Here is a 22,049-nt window from a genome sequence, read left to right as displayed (position 1 = left end):
AGCTACCAAAGCACACGGTAATAAGGGACAGTCAAAAAAAAAAAAAAAAAACAGAAGAAGAAGAAAGAAAAAATTTCTCATCAATTTTTCACCCTCATGTTGTTACAAACCTGTATTTACATTTACATAACCTACATTTTTTTCTTCTTCTGTGGAACATAACAAAGAAGATTTTTTGAAGATATTTTAAAGAATGTTTAGACACTATAGTATAGTGTTGGTCAGTGGAACCCCACACTGTTTGGTTACCAGCATTCTTCAAAATATCTTCTTTCTCTCTTTCAACAAAGTAAAAAAAAATCATACAGGTTTGGAATGACATGAGGGTGAGTAAATGATTTTCATTTTTGGGTCAACTATCCTTTTAATAAGGAGAAAAGGAGACATAAATATTTAAAATCATCTAGAAAATGATTACCAGTGAAAGAAAAATATAAATAAAAAGACATTATTTTATTTTATTTTATTATATTGATTTTCCCCTATAATCTGACAGGAAATTCGTTCAAATGCTGGGTTTAAATAGCAAATCATTGAAAATAAATACTTCCTCATAATCATTGTTTTTTGTCAGGACACGCAGATGTTCTCAGAGTGAGAAAGAAAACTGTTTGTGTTGCTCTGCAGCTCCAGGATTTGTGGGCAGATGTTTATGTGATCAGTGTGTGAACGTTGCACAGGTGGATGAGAATGAGACTTGTTATGAATTTCTCTGGCAGGTTCATCCACTTGTATCCTGTCTCAGGACTTGCACATACTACGCAGCAATATTTACTATCAAACAGAGATGGCTGCAGTGGAGGTTGTATTTGTTTATAATTATTTATCTATTGATCTGCATGTCTAACAGCAGACATGGAATTGTTGTCACTAGAATGAAGAATTACAGTGGAACCATGAGAATGTCAGAAGTACTTGTGTGGACATGAATTTATTTCATGGGAAAAGGTAAAGAAATGAGAAAAGCAAACCAGCTTGCAGTTAAACAGCAGTCATGCAGTCTCAGTGATTTACTGAAACTAATTCAGAGTCTGGGTAAAAGAAAAAGACTGTGTTAATAAAGCTTTATTGTAGACATAAATAACGTTTAATTGTCTTCTTTTTCTGTGGAGACTTGATGCATTGAAATAACGCACTCTGAAAGAAAAGACATCTACTCACAGAACATTTGTTACTCCCTTGCACTGAAAAAGTACATTACAAAATTTATTTACAGTGATAATCATCATGAAGAAAAATCTAAAGTTATCATACCTGGGTTATTTATAAAGGCTGTAAGAAATGGCTGAGCCTAGCAGCAGAGGTGGAGGATTCACTCTGAACCACAGTATAGTTAATTATAATGGGATAAATCAGAGACCACCCATTCTGTCAGAGATTGTAAAGAAAACTGTTGTGGTGTATTGCAAAAATGGGGTTTCCTTAATACTAGCAACATAATAGTGGGTAAAAGATGCTTATGAAACATAAGCCACTCTAAACAGTAATCAAGAAATAATATAATTATTGCTATCCACACACACACACACACACACAAAGAGTTGCAGCTCTCATATTATCATTGTGCCCTTGAGCAAGACCTAATAACATCATGGTGAGTGTCCCTGTCATAAGTTGTTTCGGCTAAAAAGCGAATTGTTTTCATGAGCAGTATGAACTTGGAAAGATGTGAGCAGTGAATATATTAATATAATCCATTTTAAATCATATATTTTACTTTTCTATTCTAAGCAGATACTTAAACACATACTTATCAACTCTAATGTTAGTCAGTCTGTCTCATTCTTATCCCGAGGTTACTGTAGTCAGCCAGCTCTGGTCCATATCCAGATCAGATGGTGGACCTGCACTTAGAGACAACTACAACAGCCCTAAATGTAAGCGGAGACCATGACAACTAGACAAGCCCTTGAGACAGATTGCCTGTGAAGACTTCGTCGACTAGACAGCCATCGGCACAGATCCACAGTGAAGACTATGCACAAGAACCAGAGTCCTCCGCATAGACCTGCATGTCCTGATTTTTCAGAGTTAGATGCGTTCCTAGGTCAACATATTTTGTTGATCCTGGAACAACATTCCTGTTTGAAAATTTAGTCCTAACCACATAACTACCCCTAAACCTAACCCTACCCATATGTTATCCCTGAAATCAGAGGGAAAATGATGAATACCACTGTTGCAGAAGCACTTAACCCTGGTTGTAAGCCTAAACATGGCGTAAACTGTAAACCTGTCCCTCAAATCTGATTGGTTGATTGGAATGTTGTTCCAGGATCAACAAAGATGTTGATCCAGCAACATGTTGTACTTGGTGAAATCAGGTTCTGCGCACTGACCTTATGGCCAGCTTTAACTCCCCTCACACCAAATTCTGGTGTAATGTATCCCAATATTATATAAACAGAAGGAACTGTATGAAATATGTATGATATCACTCCACAGTATGACTTGTGATGCAGCCTGGAATTATAATCACGTTCATGTTCGTTCATGTTCATGTTCGTTCGTTTGGCCAGACTGAGCTTCGTTTCCACAAAAGAAGATATTTTGAAGAATGTCGGTAACCAAACAGCTGATGGAGCTGATGCTTATGGAAGTCAATGGGGCCCATCAACTGTTGGTTACCCATATTCTTCAAAATATCTTCTTTTGTGTTCAGCAGAAGAAAGAAATTCATACAGGTTTGGACGAACTGAACTGATTTCAACTGATAAACATGACAACACACAGTACATGTAATCACAACTGTAAGAAACATACAGTTGTTGCTTAAATGTGCTTCAGCGTTCAGAGAATGAGGTGTCTCCAACATTTGCACGCATGCACAGTTAAAACTAATTCTGAGTTACAGTATTATTAACAGTATTTTCACAGGTGCTGTTGAATTTTGATGAAAACCCACATTGGTTGTGTCCTTTACTTTCCTGAGCTCCTCCTGGAAAATGTTTTAGATTACTTTGGCCCAAATGTTCTTGTTCTGCCTGCTCTGTACAGATGTTGGCGTGTGAATCTGCTGAGCTGGCACTTTGAAAATAAAGCAATCTTTTCATTACTTAAAAAAAAAAAAAATAGAATAAACATTCAAGACCTTCCTTATTGGGGGAGAAGATAAATAAAATGGTTACATTTATCTGTTACACATTGTACATGTTATTATAATTAATTATAAAATGCTATTTTTTTTTTTTTTTTAATTATTATTTATAATTAAAAATGATACATTTATATAATAAGCATCTCAACAGAATTAATATTAATTATATGCTAGTTAGTATTAATAAGCTCTATGTAGCTAATTATTCAGTAGCAAATGACCATATTTTATACTAAATACTCTCAAAATGTAGACGACAATTGGAGATTAGGCTGAATTTTAAAATATATTTAATATAACATAAATCTTCGTCTGCTCTTGAACCAAGATACATAGTCTACTGAATAAATAATTCTCTAAAATAGAAACCCGGAAGTGACACCAAAGCGCCCGCCTTCCCAATATGAACGCTTCATAGTTCTGCAGGGTCCCCAAGGTTATTATGTGCATGTGAGGTGCTCGCGGTGGTCGTGTCTAGGGTGCTGCGGTTGTGACGGGAGCTCGAGAGCATTGGTAAGATTTATGACAGATTTATGGTCTTCTAATATAAATGCGTTGTCTGCAGGATGTTAACTACCGGACATTTCTACTGTAGTATTGTAGAAATAGGGGTGCATGGCTTTCTGAAGCAGTGAAGTTAGGATTATTCCTCACAGTATTGAATTATAAGTAAAATGATTAGAATTATATCTAACTATAATCGCTTTTAATTCGTGTAGCAGCTACTTTAAATGCGTGTCTAGAGCAGGTGCGGACTAAACTTATACTACATAGTTCATGCACGTGCTCTGCAAACCCTTGTCTACTGACCTTCACACAGATTGTGTCAAACTGAAATGAGACAGTGCTCGTTTCACTTTTAAAATAATTTGACAAAAGTGACTTTTTGGTGATAATTTTAATGGCCTCATAAATTTATTTAGTTTTAATATTAATAATTTTACTAGTGTTGTAGTGTTTGCAATTTCCAAACATTTTTAAGTAACTAATTTATATTTTTCCATTGTAATTTGGTGGCAGATATATGTGACATTTTCTTCAGGGTCAGCTCAGAACACTTGTCCTTCCCAGTCAACCGAGTCCTTTTAGTTTGTGCGTGTCACCTGCTACCACACTCATACACCTAAATTATCTCTACTAGTTTGAAAGGCTCATTATTTGCATTGCAGGAGAGTCAGGCTTGCAAATATAGTTTGGTGAAAATATGCAGTTATTACTTTACGGAGCTAATTCTAGCTAATCTGAACCTAAAAATGACTTTGAGTTGAGGCACAAATATTAAATAATATATATATATATATTTTTTTTTTTACTTGAATAAAACCAGTTAATTTAGATATTACCACATGAAGCACATTAGAGTGTACAGTGTTTTTACCCAGTGTGACCATCACATGATTTGCTACAGTGAATTTTAATCCTCTCTGCCAGTTCTGTAAAGATTAATCAACAATGTCTGCGCATTCTTGGAAACTTAGATTGTGATACAAGTTAGTTTGACGTTAATCTGTAGGGCCAGAAAAATACAGTTATGCATTATTAACATATGCGTCTAGAGAGGTTATTTTAAAATGTGAGTAAATGACACAAGTTTAGACTAATTCATCCATTTTCTTCTCAGAAAATGTGATTCAAGTGGTGGGGTGGCACAGAGTCACATGATAAAGTAGCTTAGTGTATTGCATGGATGGATTAAACCAGCAGCACACTTTACAAAATCATTGAGAATTTTGGCTAGTGAAGCTGCTCATGGAGAGTTTTTTTTTCTTTTCTTTTTTTCGTCTTCTTCTTTTCATTAAAGAAAATTTCACTTGCTTGTCCTTGAATATGACTGGCTGTAACAGACCGTCTCTGAACTTTAGTTTACAGTACTTCCTCTCCTAGTCTGATTGTTATTGTTTTTTCAGTTGTTTTATCATTGATTGATAAAAGTTTCCTATGTCTAGAGGTTTATTGGGCTCTCTTTATTCCAACAGTAAATCGTATAGTCAAGCACGAGGGCTTACACACCTATACACTCAGACAAGGTATGAGGATTAGTGGACCGTCTTGAAAGAGCTCCTCAGACTTCTGTGTAGTTTATGAGGAAAGGACAGTAGGAGGTTAAATGTCAGGCAGGCCCCAACGGACGTAAGGATTGGTTTGATCTGATTGTGTGCATGACACGTTCTTTCCTGGTAGGGTGTAGCCCAAATACTTTTTCCTATCTCTAGCATGCATGTGTCTAAGCAAGCTCGCACAGTGAAGTACATTTGGCACACTGCTTCAGTGGGACTTTTTAGATTTAATCTAAAGCTGTTTTAAACAACTCTTTTCTAATTCTTGTATACTATTGACTATATGGGATATTTGTAATTTAAAAAAGAATTTATCACCAGACCTATTTTAAAGAGATAGTTCGATCAAAAATCATAAATAAAAATTCTGTCATTGAGTTTTTAAAATCAATGAAACTTTCCTGTAAAAAAAAAAAAATTTTATCACAACTTTATCACAACTTTATCTTTATAACAATAATGACCATGAAAATACTTTGTAGTTATTAAATAAAATAAGCAAAATATATCACTACTGACACACACATAATTTAATTATTTGAATTTTATTGTTAAATGAAATTTATGAATCATGTACAAGAAATAGAGAAAAAGCGATAGTGCAACAGTGCCCGCCCCCTTTTTCAGCGACGCTGATTCCGAAAGGTTTCTTTTTTTTTTTCTTTTTTTTTTTCCATAGGGATTTCAAAAAAGTCTTTGTTAAAGGGTTAGTTCACCCAAAAATGAAGATTCTGTCATCATTTACTCACCCATGTTGTTCCAAACCCGTAAGACTTTCGTTCATCTTCAGAACACAAATGAAGATATTTTTAATGAAATCTGAGTGATTTCTGTCCTTCAATTGACAGCTTTACAACTAGCACTTTAACGCTTCAAAAAGTTCATAAAAAGAGCGTAGCGTAAAACCAATCCATAATAATTGAGTGGTTTAGTCCAAATTTTCAGAAGAGTCAGAATCAGCTTTATATATGCTGCACAGATTAAATTTAGGCCTTAATTCATATATAAACATTAATCAATGCACACATCACGGTAAACGGAAGCTCAAGCATGTTCGCTTGACGTGCAGGAACCAATGAGGTTCATTCTTGTGTTACGCAACACTTTTGAGCTTCCGCAAGAGGTTTGTTCTTGCGCGTCAAGAAGGTTCGGTTGAGCTTCTGCTGAACATTGTTTATGTGTGAATAAATGCCTAAATTCAATCTGTTAATCATATAAAGCGACTGTGTCTCTTCAGAAAATTTGGACCAAACTGCTCAATTCATATGGATTAGTTTTACGATCTCTTTAAAAACTTTTTGAAGCATCAAAGTGGTAGTTGCATAACTGTAAATGGAGGGACAGAAATCGCTCATATTTCATTAAAAATATCTTCATTTGTGTTCCAAAGATGAACAAGTCTTACGGGTTTGGAATGACATGAGGGTGAGTGGGTGGGTGAGCATCATGGGTAAGGTAAAGTAGTTTTTCACCATGAATTCCGCTGTTGAACACGATTATTTTAAAAATAAGCTGAAATAATGCGTGCTAACCAATACCATTGATTAATCTCGGAGCTCACGTTAAGGCTGTCTTTAAAGGTTTAGAAGTTTTTACTTCCGGAACCTGACTGTTGCACACTCTATAAATAAAATCAACTCAAGCTTTTTTTAAAAACTCAAGTCTTGTATACAGTAGCTCAGACTAAAACAGTCAGATAACAAACTGATGTATTCACTGATAATCTTCCCTGGTGAGTATTTTCACACTGACGATGTAACAGAAAAATGTGATGTCACACACACACACACACACACACACACACACACACACACACACAAACACACACACAAACACACACACACACACACAGAGGTGTCAAGTTAAGGTCAAAGTTCAAGACTACTGTTATATCAACCAGAGAAACATAAACAAAACATTGTGTAGTGCACCTTCACCAACATTACAATATAATATCTGTTATTGCAGATCATTATACAGCCCTTTTTGTTGACATAAGGAATCTATCTTTGTTTTATGATAAATTTATCTCCTACAGAGTGATCTTAGATTTCTGTGTTCCACTAAACATTTCTCATTCTCTTGCTGCAGTTATTTGAGAACACGATGGATCAAGCCAGGACAACAATTTCAAAAATCGTAAGACATTCTTCCCATACAAATTTATTTTGCCATGGTATTATAACAGAATTATCTAAGCCAATCATTTACCATTTGAGAGATAACAAAGAAAAAAGAGTATCTTTATAATGAGATTTAAATGTCTGTCTTTAATCAAGCAGATTTTAAGCACTTCAACTGAAACCTCCTCAATGTTCCTGATATTACTTTTTACTTCTTGTGCTGAAAATCTTCTATATTAAAGAGAATAGCTCAAACTTCATGACTTGGCCTTACGTGTTTTCAGAGTGACAAGAACCCAGGACAGTGTTTTATTTTGGTGTTTTGTAACTGTATTTTTCCAGTTCAATGGGGAGCCGCGCTCCTATACTCGCTTTAACCTGACCCAGAACATGGAGGGTGACAATAGCCATGTGGAGATGAAGCTCTCATCTGACATGGATGATGAAATGGAGGCTAACGGTGTTGGGGAAAACGTGAACCAACATAATCGTCCATATTACCCCAGCAAGCTGAACCAGCATTCTCCCAAAACAGTCTGCGGATTTGTCATTGCCATTCTGTTCCTCTTCATTATTGGTAAGCTGATGTGCCGGTATATTTCAAAGCTTATTTCATGGCCCTCTGGAATACTTCATTCTGATTGGTCAGTCATAGAATTCTGTGGTCAGATGTTTTCGTGTAATGACCGCTAAACTGTAACCATTTCTGAGCATAAAAATAATAATAATATTTTTGTCTTTCAGGATACCTCATTGGTTACCTGTCTAATAGAAGCACAGACAAAACTGAAATCAGTTCAGATTGTCCGGTTTTTAGTGAGATTGCTCCAGTGAGAGCAGAAGCAGTTTATTCATTGGACTGGAGCGATCTCAGGGCATTGCTGAAAAAGAAACTGACAACTGACAACATTAACAGCAACCTCAAGTGAATACACACAGCTGCCCTTTTGCTTTTTCCATATGATAAGTTGAGCAGGTACTCAAATTAAACATGTTTTGTTTTGTCTTTCTGCTTCTCTTTCTCCTCCTTTCAGGGAATTCTCTAGTGCCAGTCACCAGGCGGGAAGCTCAGGTGATGAGGCGCTTGCTAATAAAATCATGGGAAAATTCAAAACTTTTGGAATGAACCCCTGGACCGACGAGCACTATGTGAAAGTCCATGAACCTGCTGACTCAAAAAACAGAGTGCTGTTTCGTGGTAACGTTGTGGGAACAACCGAGGGATATTTGGCATACAGTGCAGTTACTACAGTGCAGGTTAGTTTTGAATAAGCATGTATGTTGACAACCAACTGACAAAAGAGCCCCATAAAAGTATCATACAAGTATGACTTATGCAATAAGTCTTTTGAAGCTGTGCTGGATTTCATCTGTGGGTATGCAAATTGTTTTTGCAAAAACAACACTAAAAAGTTAAATTCAATATATGCTCATTTTAAAAATTCAGTTCTGAGAGAAGTGTTAATTTTCTTGAGTATGCCTCACATACTCATAATATAAGACTTGAAACCCTTAAAACATGTTTTAAAACACGAAAATGGCAAAAGCAACAAAATGATCAAACACATCCATCTAGCGCATATTCACATAGGAATACAATGCGTGCAGACACAAAAACACTCAGTAGCCTTTTCAAATGTTTTTAGGTGAATATCCACTTCATCCAGTGCTGTTTGTTCTGTGTTCTTAAGTATCTCAAAAGGCCTACTGTCTGTTTTACTGACTGAGAAACTGCTTCAGATATTTCAGTGAGAAAGTGGTCTGAACAAATGTGAATCGATTCAGACCGTTTTGCAAACCTATTTTGGTTGGCATCACAACAGAATTACAGAATGCACATAATAACTGGTGAAATATTCGCAGGGAAAGAGTTTCTCAGGTCAGTTGGAGTGCTAATGCTCTCCTACTTCTTGTATGATGTATGTTAACACATATTTAAAATGCAAATATAAATGCGATATGAGAGCTCCAGTCGAAGGGAAGATTTGTAGTAAATAACAACATGCGTCTTAGATTATTTCATATTCTTAAGTTACACTGATTCTGTTGTATAGGGAGCAGCTCTGTATGCCCATTATGGACGGGCAGAGGACTTCAGACGCCTAAAAGAGCTGAATGTTGATGTGAATGGAAAGGTTGTCTTGGTCAGAGCTGGACTACTAAGTTTCGCTGAAAAGGTTGGTGCTCTCACTCAGTCATACTGTATGTTAAAGGGATAGTTCACCCAAAAATGAAAATTATTCCATGATTTACTCACCCTCAAGCCATCCTAGGTGTATATGACTATCTTCTTTCAGACGAACACAATCCGAGATGTATTTAAAAATATCCTTAGTCCTCCAAGGTTTATAATGGTTGCGAATGGTAGGCCAAATTCTGAAGACAGATAAAATGCATCCATCCATAATAAAGGCCTTTTGAAGCGAAGGGATGCATTTTTGTAAGAAAAATTTTCATATTTAAAATTTATTCAAACAACTAGCTTCCGGCGAAAGACAGCACGCAGAATGCACAAGTCGACTTGCACCAAATGAGTAATCCTCTGACGCGATGTATGATGCATGATGTAGGAGTATCATAAGCTTAGACACCTCTCACGGTTCAAACAAATACGGCTGGGCAAAAAACTCAAGCTCCTCTTCTCTTATATTGAAATCCTCTGACATTTCTCTTTAAAATTTCTCATTTTAAACTTCTAATTTGTGACCAGTGTTTTGTTTTGCTCTCTCCTCTGCGCCTCCGCATGCGTCATCGCGTCAGGTCAAAGGTTGCTCTTCCGCCCAAATTGATGTGCGCACTATGCGTACGGTCGTCCGCCTGAAGCTCGGATTGCTTTTTTTTTTTTTTTTTTTTTTTTTTAATGGATGGATGCATTTTTCCTGTCTTCAGAATTTGGCCTACCATTCACAACCATTATAAACCTTGGAGGACTAAGGATATTTTTAAATATATCTCGGATTGTGTTCGTCTGAAAGAAGATAGTCATATACACCTAGGATGGCTTGAGGGTAAGTAAATCATGGGATAATTTTTATTTTTGGGTGAACTATCCCTTTAAGACTGTTAAAGGGTTAGTTCACCCAAAAATGAAAATTCTGTCATAAATTACTCTCCCTCATTTTGTTCCAAACCCCTAAGACCTTCCTTCATCTTCGGAACACAAATTAATATATTTTTGATGAAATCAGAGAGCTTTCTGGTCCCCCATAGACAGCAAAGCAATTACCACTTTTAAGGCCTAGAAAGGTGAAGACATCATTAAAATAGTCTGTGTGACTACACTAGTTGTGTGCAAAAAAATCCCGAAAAGTGTCGGAGACAGACATTTTTAAATAAAGTTATTTTTGTTTTTTCATTTTGCGCACAAAAAGTATTCTCGTCACTTCATAAAATTAAGGTTGAACCATTGTAGTCACATGGACTATTTTTTAAAGATTTTTTTTTGCTACCTTTCTGGGCCTTGGAACTGGTAATTTCGTTGCTTTCTATGGGGGATCAGAAAGCTCTCAGATTTTCATTTTTGGGCAAACTAACCCTTTCATATTAATATTTACTTAATTATCTTATGGTTTTCATTTGCTTATTACAGGTTGCTAATGCTGCTAACTTGAATGCTAGTGCTGTGCTAATTTATCCAGATCCTGTTAATTACGAAATTAATGAAGACACTGCTCTTTTTGGCCATGTAAGTCGTGGAACCTTTCTCTTATCAGATATTTGTGCTTTTTAAAGTTTATGTACAGTTGATTCATAATCTTTTAAAACACTCTTTTTATAGGTCCATCTTGGCACTGGTGATCCCTATACTCCAGGATTCCCTTCCTTTAATCATACCCAGTTTCCCCGGGCTAAGTCTTCTGGCTTGCCCAGCATTCCGGCCCAAACTATCACCATAAAGCAGGCTATTGAGATCATGAGGTGCAGTTGAGATCCAAAGTGACATTTCTCTTGCTATTTAATATCACTGTTGCTGTTACTAAAATACTCATTACTGTCAGTAATAGTTAGGTGTTTGAAATGAAATTGTGTGGCTTGTTGAGGAGTTGTCATATCATTTTTGCCTGTTGGATAAAAAAACAGGTTAAAAAATTCCATAAACTTAGAGGACCTATTATGCTTTTTTTTTCATTTTAAATTTTCTTTAGTGTGTAATCTTGCTGTTTGTGCAAAGGGTCTACAATGTTACAGAGGTGTAAAAAGTACCTAAAAACCATACTTGAGTAAAAGTACAGATACCTTACAGTGAAAATGACTCCATTACAAGTTACAAGTCACCAATTCCAATACGACTTGAGTAAAAGTCTTAGAGTAACTAATTTTAACAGTACTTGAGTATTTTACTTCTACTGAATATAGGCTCAAAGTCCTCCACTAGTACTCAACACCTGAGAGACATGCCAGTGAAAATAAGAAACAGTTGATTTGTAAGATGAGAAATCATGTTTATTAACACCTCAATATTGCAATAAATCACGGTCGATAACAGCCTCTTAAACGTCTACAAACTCTCAAGTCTCAGTTAAGCTCAGGTGCACAAAAAGGCCATATGTAAACCAATATCCTTCAAAAAAGGTCTCGTCAATATAGCGGATAAATAAAATAATGTTAAGTAAAATTAAATAGTCAAAGTCTCCATGCACTGGATGTGCTGATTTCAGCCTCATCACTGGCTGCAGTCATCTCCTGCATTTACTTTATGTGAATGTGAGTGCATTAGCAGGTAGTTGGTGAAGTGTAGGTATTTGAACAAATACCTACAATTCAGCAACTACCAGCTAATGCACTCACATTCACGTAAAGTAGCCTTGTTGACAAGTAAAGGCAAAACGCACAAGATATAGTACCTTTAAAGCCCTCTATTGCTTCTTTATAGCAGAAATAAACTGCTGCAGAAAAAGTTAGGTGCCATGTAAAATGTAATGTGTAAAAAGTTGCTAATATTTTTGATACTCAGTACAACTACAAAGTAGCCAAAAAGATACTTAAGTACAGTAACTAATTACATTTACTCAAATACTTTACACCACTGGTTACAAAGCACTAAGTCACTCCAAAGGGAGTTATTTAGTATGTCAGTAATCACCATTTCTGAACTCCATGATATGCCTTGATTGTAGTCTTAAAGTTTTCCAAGGCATACACAAATAAAGAGGTGAAGTCTGGTTGAATTGCGTTTGGTGTGTTGTCGCCATGTCCAAGAGATGCTGGTTTTTCCACCCAGGTTATTGTAAGTGGTGTGACATTTAAAAAAAAACATGCTAGAAGCGGTTGACCAATCACAACACACCGATACAGCCGACCACTAGAGCACATTGTGCTTTTTGCAAGGAGGGGCTTCATAGAGGCCAGAACTAAACAGAGCGTTTTTTTAAATTTTTTTTATTTACTTTATGAAAACCTATTTTAGTAGATCTCAAAAACAAAATCAAGACTTGGTAAAAGGGCATAATGGGTTCTCTTTATGATACATTTCTTACAATAACTTCTAAAAAGTTCGGAAGAATGTTCAAAGTGCAATGGAAAGTATACATATTTTCTTATTTTATTCTTAAGAAGAAAATTACAGGTTTAAGGTGCTATCTAACTGTATGACAGTTTTTAACTTTAAGATTATGATGATTTTAATAACATTCTTTTCAGGAATTTAAATTCTTAAGTTTTGTCTTTGTTCAGACTGTTCAGTCTTTGAGAACATTTCTTAAGAATATTTTTCTAATGTTTAGAAAAAATGTTCTTAAGAAATGCTTTTTGGAAATAATATTCTTGATTAACTTGATTTAACTTTTTTTTTAGTTAGAAAGTAAGAATAAAATGAAAGTTAATAAGGGTTTCATTTTTAAGAATGTTTTGTGAATCCGGCCCCAGAATATTATATAGGCTTAGAGTTGGGCTCTTTTGACTTGCGCCAGCAACAACCTACTGTAGCAACCACACAGACCACCCTAGAAACCATTTATAAACCCCATAATAATGCACCAAAAACACGCAGAACATCTTAGCAACAGCATAGCAATGTCTTGGAAGCCACTCAGGTTACTCTAGCATCCAGGCGGCAAGAACCATTCACATTTTCATCAGAAAATGCAAAACATTTAGCTTTGTCAATGTGGTTTGTTATTATTCCCTTTATTTACGTATTTGTCTCATTTGTTTGCTCCTGTCCTCTAACAGTAAGTTGGGAGGTCGGGCTTCACCTGATGGCTGGAGTGATGGGATGCTCCGGGATACCATGTACAAGCTCGGCGATGATAGCGACAATATCACCGTGGTAGTGAGCAATTCCCTAGTTGAGAAAAAAATCCACAATGTGTTTGGAGTCATTAAAGGTTATACGGATGCAGGTACTGTATTGTGTTACACTGGGCATTAAACAGCTGTGCACATCAAATAAGTAATTGGTCCCAGTCCCTGATCACTTGATTTTTGTCTTCATCCTTTGTTTTAGATCGTTATATGGTGATCGGAGCCCAGCGAGATGCATGGGGCCCTGGATTTGCCAGAAGCACAGTTGGCACTAGTTTACTGGTGGAGTTGGCCAGAACTATTACAGATATGATCAAGAACGGTATATTGCATAGTGATTTTTTTTTTTTTTTTTACATACATTTATTTCACATCATTATATAATGAAGTATATATGATAATTATTAATTAAGAATAAACTTGTTGATTTTAAGTGCAACTTTCTTTTCTTCCAAGATGGATTCAAACCAAAGAGGAGCATAGTGTTTGCTAGCTGGAGTGCTGGTGAATTTGGTAGTGTTGGGGCCACAGAGTGGTTGGAGGTATGAATGCATATACTAACACAGATAAAAGTAAGCATTAATAACAATAATATTTCCGTCACAGTGCCAACAGGGGGTAGAAACAGGAGTTCGAAGATTGAAAGCGAAAACATTTTTGGTGCATCAGCACAAACTTATCGGACAAAACTGCCGCATCTACAAGCGAAGTGACTTTCTGTTTGTTTAAATTGTTTAAACAACTGTTTCTGGTGCGCAATATTTTTTTCCAACTAGAGAAACTCTTGAAGTTGCTCAAAAGATTCAATCCTCTTGGAAAGACACCACTTCTCATAAAGTGTCCTTATCTCTCTAGCAAACTCCACGTACGTCTGTTTGACTGTTTTCGAAGGTTAATTTTTTTAAAAAATTGGCGGTAGCCCTCGGCAGAGCAAACCTCTTATGCCTTACCAATAAAAATGCTCTGCAACAATGAAACAATTTTGAAAAATTTTGTTTTTAAAAAGTTGGTATAAAAATTGCCTTATATGCAATTTAAATGTTTGTACAACTCAGTTTTAGCTGTTTGAGTGCTAATTATTAAATAAGTTAAGATTAATTAATTAATTAATTGATTATTAATTTTATTATTTATTTTTGATTTTGTTTTTCGGCCAAGTGCATCTTGAATTTTCGGCCTCAGCCCAGAATTTTCATTTCGGTGCATCCCTACTGAAAAGTATACACTGCCTATTTTTCTTTATATTTCACTGCCTAAATTCTGCGCTAAATCTTCAGTGACTGTCAACTGTTGAATCTGTCAAAATGTGACTGTGAAACAGACTGTCCTTGTGTATGTTAATAAGCAATTCCAAACATAGCCTTTGAATTCAGAGTGTAACACAATTAATATATTTTGTTTTTTTTTGTTCCCATAGGGCTACCTGACCTCCTTGAATTTGAAAACGTTTTCTTACATCAGCCTTGATGAAGTTATTTCAGGTTTGTAAAGAGTCAATTCTTGAAGAGTTGAAGACGGACTTTGTCTTGAGTTGGAGCTGATCATCTGACATTCTCTTTAGGTTTTGACTCTTTCAAAGCAACTGCCAGTCCATTGCTGTATGGGTTACTAGAGAGCACTATGAAACAGGTGATGTATCACAAATGCTGAATCTTTGCCATTATTCTTCCGTTTTATCTGTCTTCTAAAGAAAAATAACTTTTTTTTTCCTGCATACAGGTCTCATCTCCAGTTGATGCAACCAAATCCTTGCATGAACAGTTTGCTGGATCCAGCTGGGAGAAGTCTGTGTATGTTTGTCTCAGACTGCTCTCGACAATTTGACTATCATTTGTGTACTTATAGTATTTATTAATATTTTAAATTAGCTTTTATCTTTATATTTTCGTCTTTATATTTTAATTAAGTTGTAGCAATTTTGTAATGTGCTCTTGTCATTTTTATTTGTTTATTTATTTATATTTAATTAGCTTTAATTAATTTTTATTTTAGTTTTGTAATTTTAGTACTTCACCTTTAAAACATTTAGGCCTGGTTTCACAGACAGGGTTTATATTAAGCCAGGATTAGACTATTTATTTCAGTTAGTTGCCAAGACAACATTTCTACTTTTGATTTAAATTTCTTTTCATCTAATTTTTACATTTTATTTTATTTCAGCTTTATTTCAATTAATTTCTGATTCTGATTGACTAGAGCAACACTGTTAAACTCTTTCTAACTTTTTCTTTCTTTGCAGAATGGAGCCTATGGGTTTGTCTCACTCTGTTTATCCATTCCAGAGCTTTTCGGGTATCCCATCACTTTCCTTTCGATTTACTTCCGTAAGTATTCAGGTTAAACTGAAGATGTCAAAATAAAGTAAAATATATTAAGGTACAGGTTGTTTCATGATGGATGATAGGAAGTAAACATCTGCCTGATGTGTTTCAGAGTTCAAAGTCATACCCGTTTGGCACTTTTGAGGATACTGATCAAAATCTGGAACGGTACACTTCCTTCAACACTCTGAAACTGGCCAAGACAGCAGGCGAGGTGGCTGGGCTGGTTACTCTTCGGCTGGTACACGACCACTTGCTCAAGCTGAATGTGGAAAAGTATACCAGTGTCATCCGCAACTATGTGTCCCAGATCAGGTCTAAAGTTGAATCACGGCAAATGGTGAGTCTACGAGGTTACATGTGATTTTGTAACTCCAAAAGAACTTAGGCTTGGTGTTTTGTTGAATATCTACAGAGCCCCTAAAGGGACATGGCGATGGAAAAAATATGAGATTGGAGGAAAAAATATGAGATTTGGAGGAAAATATATATGTCAGTGCTTTTGCATTTGCTCGCAAAAGTTTTGCGTTCCTCCAAGAAACTTTGTGTTCACGTGCAAAACATTTTGTGTTCTTTGCAAGCGAATGCAAAGTTTCTCGGGGTAACGGCAAACATTTGCGAAATAAAAGCATTGACATGTTTTTTTACTTCCATCTCATTTTTTTTCTCCTTCACCACATGCTTTTAGGGGCTCCGTAAATATCTGTAAAGTACACAAAGGAGCTTAATATCATTTTTTTACATTTTACTTTAAGTCGGGCCGCCTTCCTTCCACTGTGACGATGCAGTGGCTTCTGTCAGCTCAGGGGTCGTACGATCGTGCTGCAAGCGCACTTGTTTCTGCCATCCGGAACAGTGATCTTGAAGACATGGAGCAGTGTCGCATCATCAACAATCGCATTATGAGGGTAAATAACATGGCACTCATCAAGCCATTTCATTCTTTCCTGTGTTGACATATTTCCTATTAAAAAAGTTGGTTGGGATGGAACGTATCAAAAGGCTGCTGCTTTGCTGCTATTTATAGTGGTAATGGAAGAAGGGTCATTCTCACAATAATTTTGTTGGACATAGTTTAGCAGATATAAGTCATTAGTATTTCTGTTACGCTTTCTCAGAAGACAAAGATAAATTTTAAATTAATTTAGCAATTTTCTTACAATACTGGATTCTTCTCCATCAGAGGAGACCTGAATTAAACCTAAAACAAACAGATGCAAAGACTAGACCCACAGAAATTATTACACTTTTATTATCCTTCCACCTTATTTTTAATGTTTTAATTTAAAATTTGAATGTTCAAGGCTTTCGTGTCAGGCATCTCCAGTTATTTTAGCCGTGCAAAAGTTAATTTATGGTTACTGACATTGTAAACCAGTATTTGTTTTTATATTGTTTTAATTTATTAACTTACTAGTAAACACACTAGTTTGTAGTGCAAACAGTTTTACTGTTTACTGCACTTTAAGTCAGTCACACACCAGACGAGAAGCCAGAATATAGAATAAACCAGAACATAGGTTTATTCCACTTCATATATTAAAACAAATTAGGTTAAATATTTCAAGAGTTTTACCAACGGTTGTGTTTAGTGTTAGGGATTGGTTAGGACTAATATGTCAATTAAATTTAAATAACTAAACAACTAAAGCATTCCTGAAAATAATACAAATACAGAATTGAATAGTAAGTGCTCTGAAATAGTATAAACTGTTAGTACATACATACATACATACAAAAAAAATAAATAAATTGTGGGTCATAGAAATGCTGAAACTGCAGCCTCTGGTATTGCAGGAATACCCTACTCTAATTTTGATACATTTCAGATCCAGATTAAATGGGAATAATTGCTAAGCATTAATTTTGTCAGCTTCTACGCTAGCATATGGAGTACCTCAAAGCTAATTGACAACAAAAGCTAAAAGCAACAAAGTACCAGCCTCAAAACTCTTTTAAATATTTCTCAGCTTGCATACTAGGGATATACAATTTTAGAAACATCGCAGAGCAGCAGTTGTGACATGTTTTTTTTATGTTATAATGTGGATGTTAACATGATGTGTCTGTTGGAAGGTGGAAGGAAGTCTCCTCTCTCCCTACGTTTCTCCACGGGAGAGTCTGTTCCGGCACATTGTGCTGGGCTCTGGCTCGCACACACTGACAGCTCTGGTGAATCACCTTGAAGCTATTAAAGTAGGTCTTGAATCTGCTGACGTCGACCAATTCAAGAATCAGTTTGCTCTTGCTACCTGGACCATCCAGGGCTGTGCCAATGCATTGGCAGGGGAAGTATGGGATATGGATAATGAAATTTAGACAAGCAGATTCAGCTTACCTCTTTAACAATTTGATAACTTTGAACCATCACTCAAGACAAAAAAGGAAAATTAAAGTAGAAAATGATATTGGTGCTCTATTAACGTGAATTCATGATTAGAGGTTTACCTCAATATTTAAAACCGTAGTTGACCCAAGAATAACAATTCTGTCATCCTTTACTCACCCTTATGTCCTTCTAAACCTCTTCTGTGAAACACAACATAAGATATTTTGAAAAACGTACTGGTTGCTCTTTTCCATTAAAATTACTGGCGATTTCAAACTTCAATACAGGACACAAGAGCACCATAAAATATTAAAAAAATAGCTCATATCACTCATGTGCTATAATTCGTCCTTTGAATCAATCCAGTATCTATGTGTTAAGAACAGAACAAAATTCATAAGGGGTTAGAATGACATCATGGTAAATAACCCAGAATTGTTATTCTTGGGTGAACTGTTCCTTTAAGATCTAGTTTAGATTACACAAATTTGGAATGTTATTGGTTTGTTACTTTCATCATTTTCAGACACCTTTTAGGAACTACTTTCACAATAACCTAAACAGTCTGGATTTTGAGGTTGATGTTTTTCTTATACAGGCTACAGTTAGACAACTAGCCATTGTTATTTTTGACTTACCTGTAGTGATGACACACCTCCTAAAGCACAGTATTTTTCCAATTTTTCGGTTGAATACGCTTTTTCAGGGGCATTTCAGATCAGTTCTGTCAAATGGTAGAAAGAGGCTTTCCTATGTGGCTCTGAAATATCTATTTATTAGTTGTTTTTTTTTTGTTTTTTTTTTTATAAATATTTATCAGTGACAGGGATCACTATAAATAGCATTTTGTAACGCCTTTTTAAACAAATGTATAATTATCGGAAGCAGTGCCTTCCATAATTATGACAGTTATACTGTCGAAATGTGAAAGCAGCATCTGCTATGGAGATAACCTTGTTTTCAAAAGCTATGACCAGAAACTACCACAGTGCATTTAAATAATATAATGATGATAATAATAATAAACAATTTTCAGAAAATTACTGTTGTCCATTAGTCTCTGGCATCCTCCTTTTGAATCAATGTTATACCTGATCCAGAATAATTATCGGGAGCAGTGCCTTCCATAATGCGAAGAAGATGATGGTAGTTTTTGCCTACCGATGTGTTGATATCGAGGGCAGTGCCCCTCATATTTCACTGTGGTGTGGATGTAATTATCGGGAACAGTGTTTCCCATGATGATGTACAAATCGTCTATATTCACACACTCTTACCATACTAGTTATCTGTTGTGAGTCATGTAATCTATTGTCAGTTTCTCATGAATAATCAAGTGCTGTTACCTTCTTCTGCCTTGGATTAATAAAATGTGGAGTGGGTGAGGATCACAGTAGAGATTGAAAACTAGAGAAACCTTCTCTGTAAGATCCTGCCATGGCCTTCTATAAGATTCTGTTCTGTTCTCTTACTCGGTTTTCATATTTCTTTTGTTTCTGGTGTATCATTTACTTGTATGTGCCTTGTAGAATTATGAAGCTTTAAAGATTGAAATACTTTTTTTTTTTTTTGTGTGTATTTAACTTCACTCAAATTGTATTCAACATCAAACTGGTATTAAATTGAAACTATTAAGCTAATTGTTTTTATTGGTTACCTTTTGATACCAGCGTCATCTGTTTATCATATCATATGGCCATCAGAAGACATCAATATGAATCGAGTTGCAAGTGGAAAATAATGTTTATGCTCTGAGAAAGACACTCATGTGTAACTTTGAAATACGTCCTGTTTGAACAGAAAACAATGTGAAAGAGAAGAAAATGGAGATTAAAGATTATTCTAACAATGTCTTGCAGTTTCATGATTGTGTGTATGTCCATATCTTTTAAAAAGTTTCTGAAGAATGCTATGTAACGTCAGTAGTATTGTTGTGGACATAATTGGTTTATAACATCACACATGCACTGATTCTCAGTTTTATGATAAGTCTGCAAGTGATTAATAAAAAGTCTGAACAACTCATTTAAACTGTGAAGACTCTTTTGGATCCATGTGTTAAGTTAACTGTGGAGTACAGCAGCTCAAAATTTCTGACTAAATTGACACTAAAATTAAGTTCTTTCATCACTTGTTTAACTTTACATTTTAACCAAGATGTCTATGGCTCAATTAGTCATTTTATAAAAGAAATATTATATAAATGTTATACAATAATAAAAGTAATCTGATAATGCAATTTCCATTAGAGAAATTGGCTACATTTTAACCAAATTTACAAATAGTAGGCAGTGAAACCAGTAAAAGACGTAGGGGTAACTCTTTAGAATAATGGTCTGTCATTAAGCTAACTATGCAGGGAGTAATGCAGGACAAATGTCTAGTACCAAAGTACATCAACACTTCAGCTACTACTATTAACTAATATGGAAACAAGATTAACTAATCAGATAAATAATCAAATTTAGGACTGAGATAGTTCCTTATTAGGTAATCAGTAATTACTGAATGAGATTAGCCTCACTAAGAAGCTTTAACTAACTGACAAATTATAAACAATTACTAATTAATTACTCTTAGATGCAAGCAATTTTTATTTATTTTTTTTAAACTCAATGTGTTTAAATGCATCAAATGCATTAAATGGTCGTAAAATGCATCACTAATTTCTCAAGTGCACCTAGTCACTCTTCAAGAGCTACTAGTAATCTGGACCATTATTTTAAAGTGAAAAACATCTTTTTCGCTTTAAAATAATGGTCCAGACTCCAGATCACTGGTAGTTCCTACAGAGTGACAAATTAACATTTTAATTAATTATGATGCATTTTCTGACTATTTTCTAAGTAAAAAAAAAAGGTAATCTTCAAGAGCAAAAAATGTTTTCACTTTAAAATAAATGGTCCAGATCACTAGTAGTTCCTGCAGAATAACTAGGTAACACTTGAGTAATTAGTGATGCATTGTATTACTATATTCAGAACAAAAAAGATGATTTTTTATGTCTCAGATGCACGATAATGTTGTGGGGGGTGTTGTAATTGTATCATTACAATAGTAAATGCACAAAATTGATCGACATAGACCTCATGTTTAATATGATAGTTTCATCCTTACATTTTTTGTTAGTCCTGGGAACATTTACATTAGTCAATAAATACGTGGATCCACAATTATTGTTAGACTGATCAGATGGACGAGAGATAGAATTTTTGTTCAGCATGTCAGAGGTTCTGGGTTCTAATCTGCCCTCGTGTAATGTTTTATTTTTTTTTTCTCATTAAAACCAAAGAAGTTCATCAGTGATTGTATATCAAGAGCAGGGACATGTTTATGTGTATTTTGTTTTGTGATTTCACTGGAAAGAATAGAGTCTCCGGCTGCAACAGCGTTAGCGATAGATTGAAGCGCTCGTCCGTGTGAGGACTGCGCACAGTGTGCACGAGTGCCAAGAGCACGCTGTTGCGCCACTGATAACAGCGGCAACAAGCACTCAACATGATTTCAAAAACAACACATCCCAGCGACAGATCGCCTATTATTTAACACAAACGAATAAATTGCTAATCATCTAGAGATGTTTCTTTTGTATTAGTATACATCCGTGCTGCAAGATATTTCAAAAAGTGGTGGGGACAATATCGAACCTGGCAAAAAGTGCTGGGGACATGCCCCACCCGCAAATTACGCCTATGATAGTAGTAGCAGCTCAAGTGTTAATGTAGTACTACTCATTTGTCCTGCATTACTTTCTGCATAGTTACCTATTAATGACTAAATTTGTTGAATTTGTGTACACAATTTATCTTTCATTGTATTATAAAATCTTCAGTAGGCCTGTTTGTGTGTACTATGGACCTGTCTGCAATTCTTCAAATG

At 35.4% G+C, this 22,049-nt stretch overlaps 1 protein-coding gene across 1 annotated transcript; it reads left to right on the top strand.

The window, feature by feature from the left end:
- Window positions 1-3,466: 3,466 nt before the first annotated feature.
- Window positions 3,467-20,195, top strand: tfr1a (transferrin receptor 1a). Its single transcript, XM_051883681.1, has 18 exons — window positions 3,467-3,610; window positions 7,246-7,293; window positions 7,620-7,854; window positions 8,022-8,202; window positions 8,312-8,534; window positions 9,332-9,454; window positions 10,867-10,962; window positions 11,056-11,195; window positions 13,449-13,618; window positions 13,723-13,842; window positions 13,977-14,062; window positions 14,938-15,001; window positions 15,082-15,149; window positions 15,240-15,310; window positions 15,760-15,844; window positions 15,954-16,181; window positions 16,597-16,749; window positions 17,918-20,195. The coding sequence occupies exons 2-18, from the start codon at window positions 7,261-7,263 to the stop codon at window positions 18,158-18,160; spliced, it is 2,319 nt and encodes a 772-aa protein (XP_051739641.1). The 5' UTR covers window positions 3,467-3,610; window positions 7,246-7,260; the 3' UTR covers window positions 18,161-20,195.
- Window positions 20,196-22,049: the final 1,854 nt, after the last annotated feature.

Source organism: Ctenopharyngodon idella, chromosome 2, assembly GCF_019924925.1.
Source record: "Ctenopharyngodon idella isolate HZGC_01 chromosome 2, HZGC01, whole genome shotgun sequence".
Classification (NCBI taxonomy): Eukaryota; Metazoa; Chordata; class Actinopteri; order Cypriniformes; family Xenocyprididae; genus Ctenopharyngodon; species Ctenopharyngodon idella.
Note: the sequence above shows the minus strand (reverse complement) of the source record. Positions and strands in the feature narration are given on the sequence as shown.

Coding starts and splice junctions, on each gene's coding strand:
- tfr1a (XM_051883681.1), top strand. CDS start 7,261: ATGGATCAAGCCAGGACAACAATTTCAAAAATC. Junction 7,855..8,021: donor TCTGTTCCTCTTCATTATTG/GTAAGCTGATGT, acceptor TTTGTCTTTCAG/GATACCTCATTGGTTACCTG. Junction 11,196..13,448: donor CAGGCTATTGAGATCATGAG/GTGCAGTTGAGA, acceptor GTCCTCTAACAG/TAAGTTGGGAGGTCGGGCTT.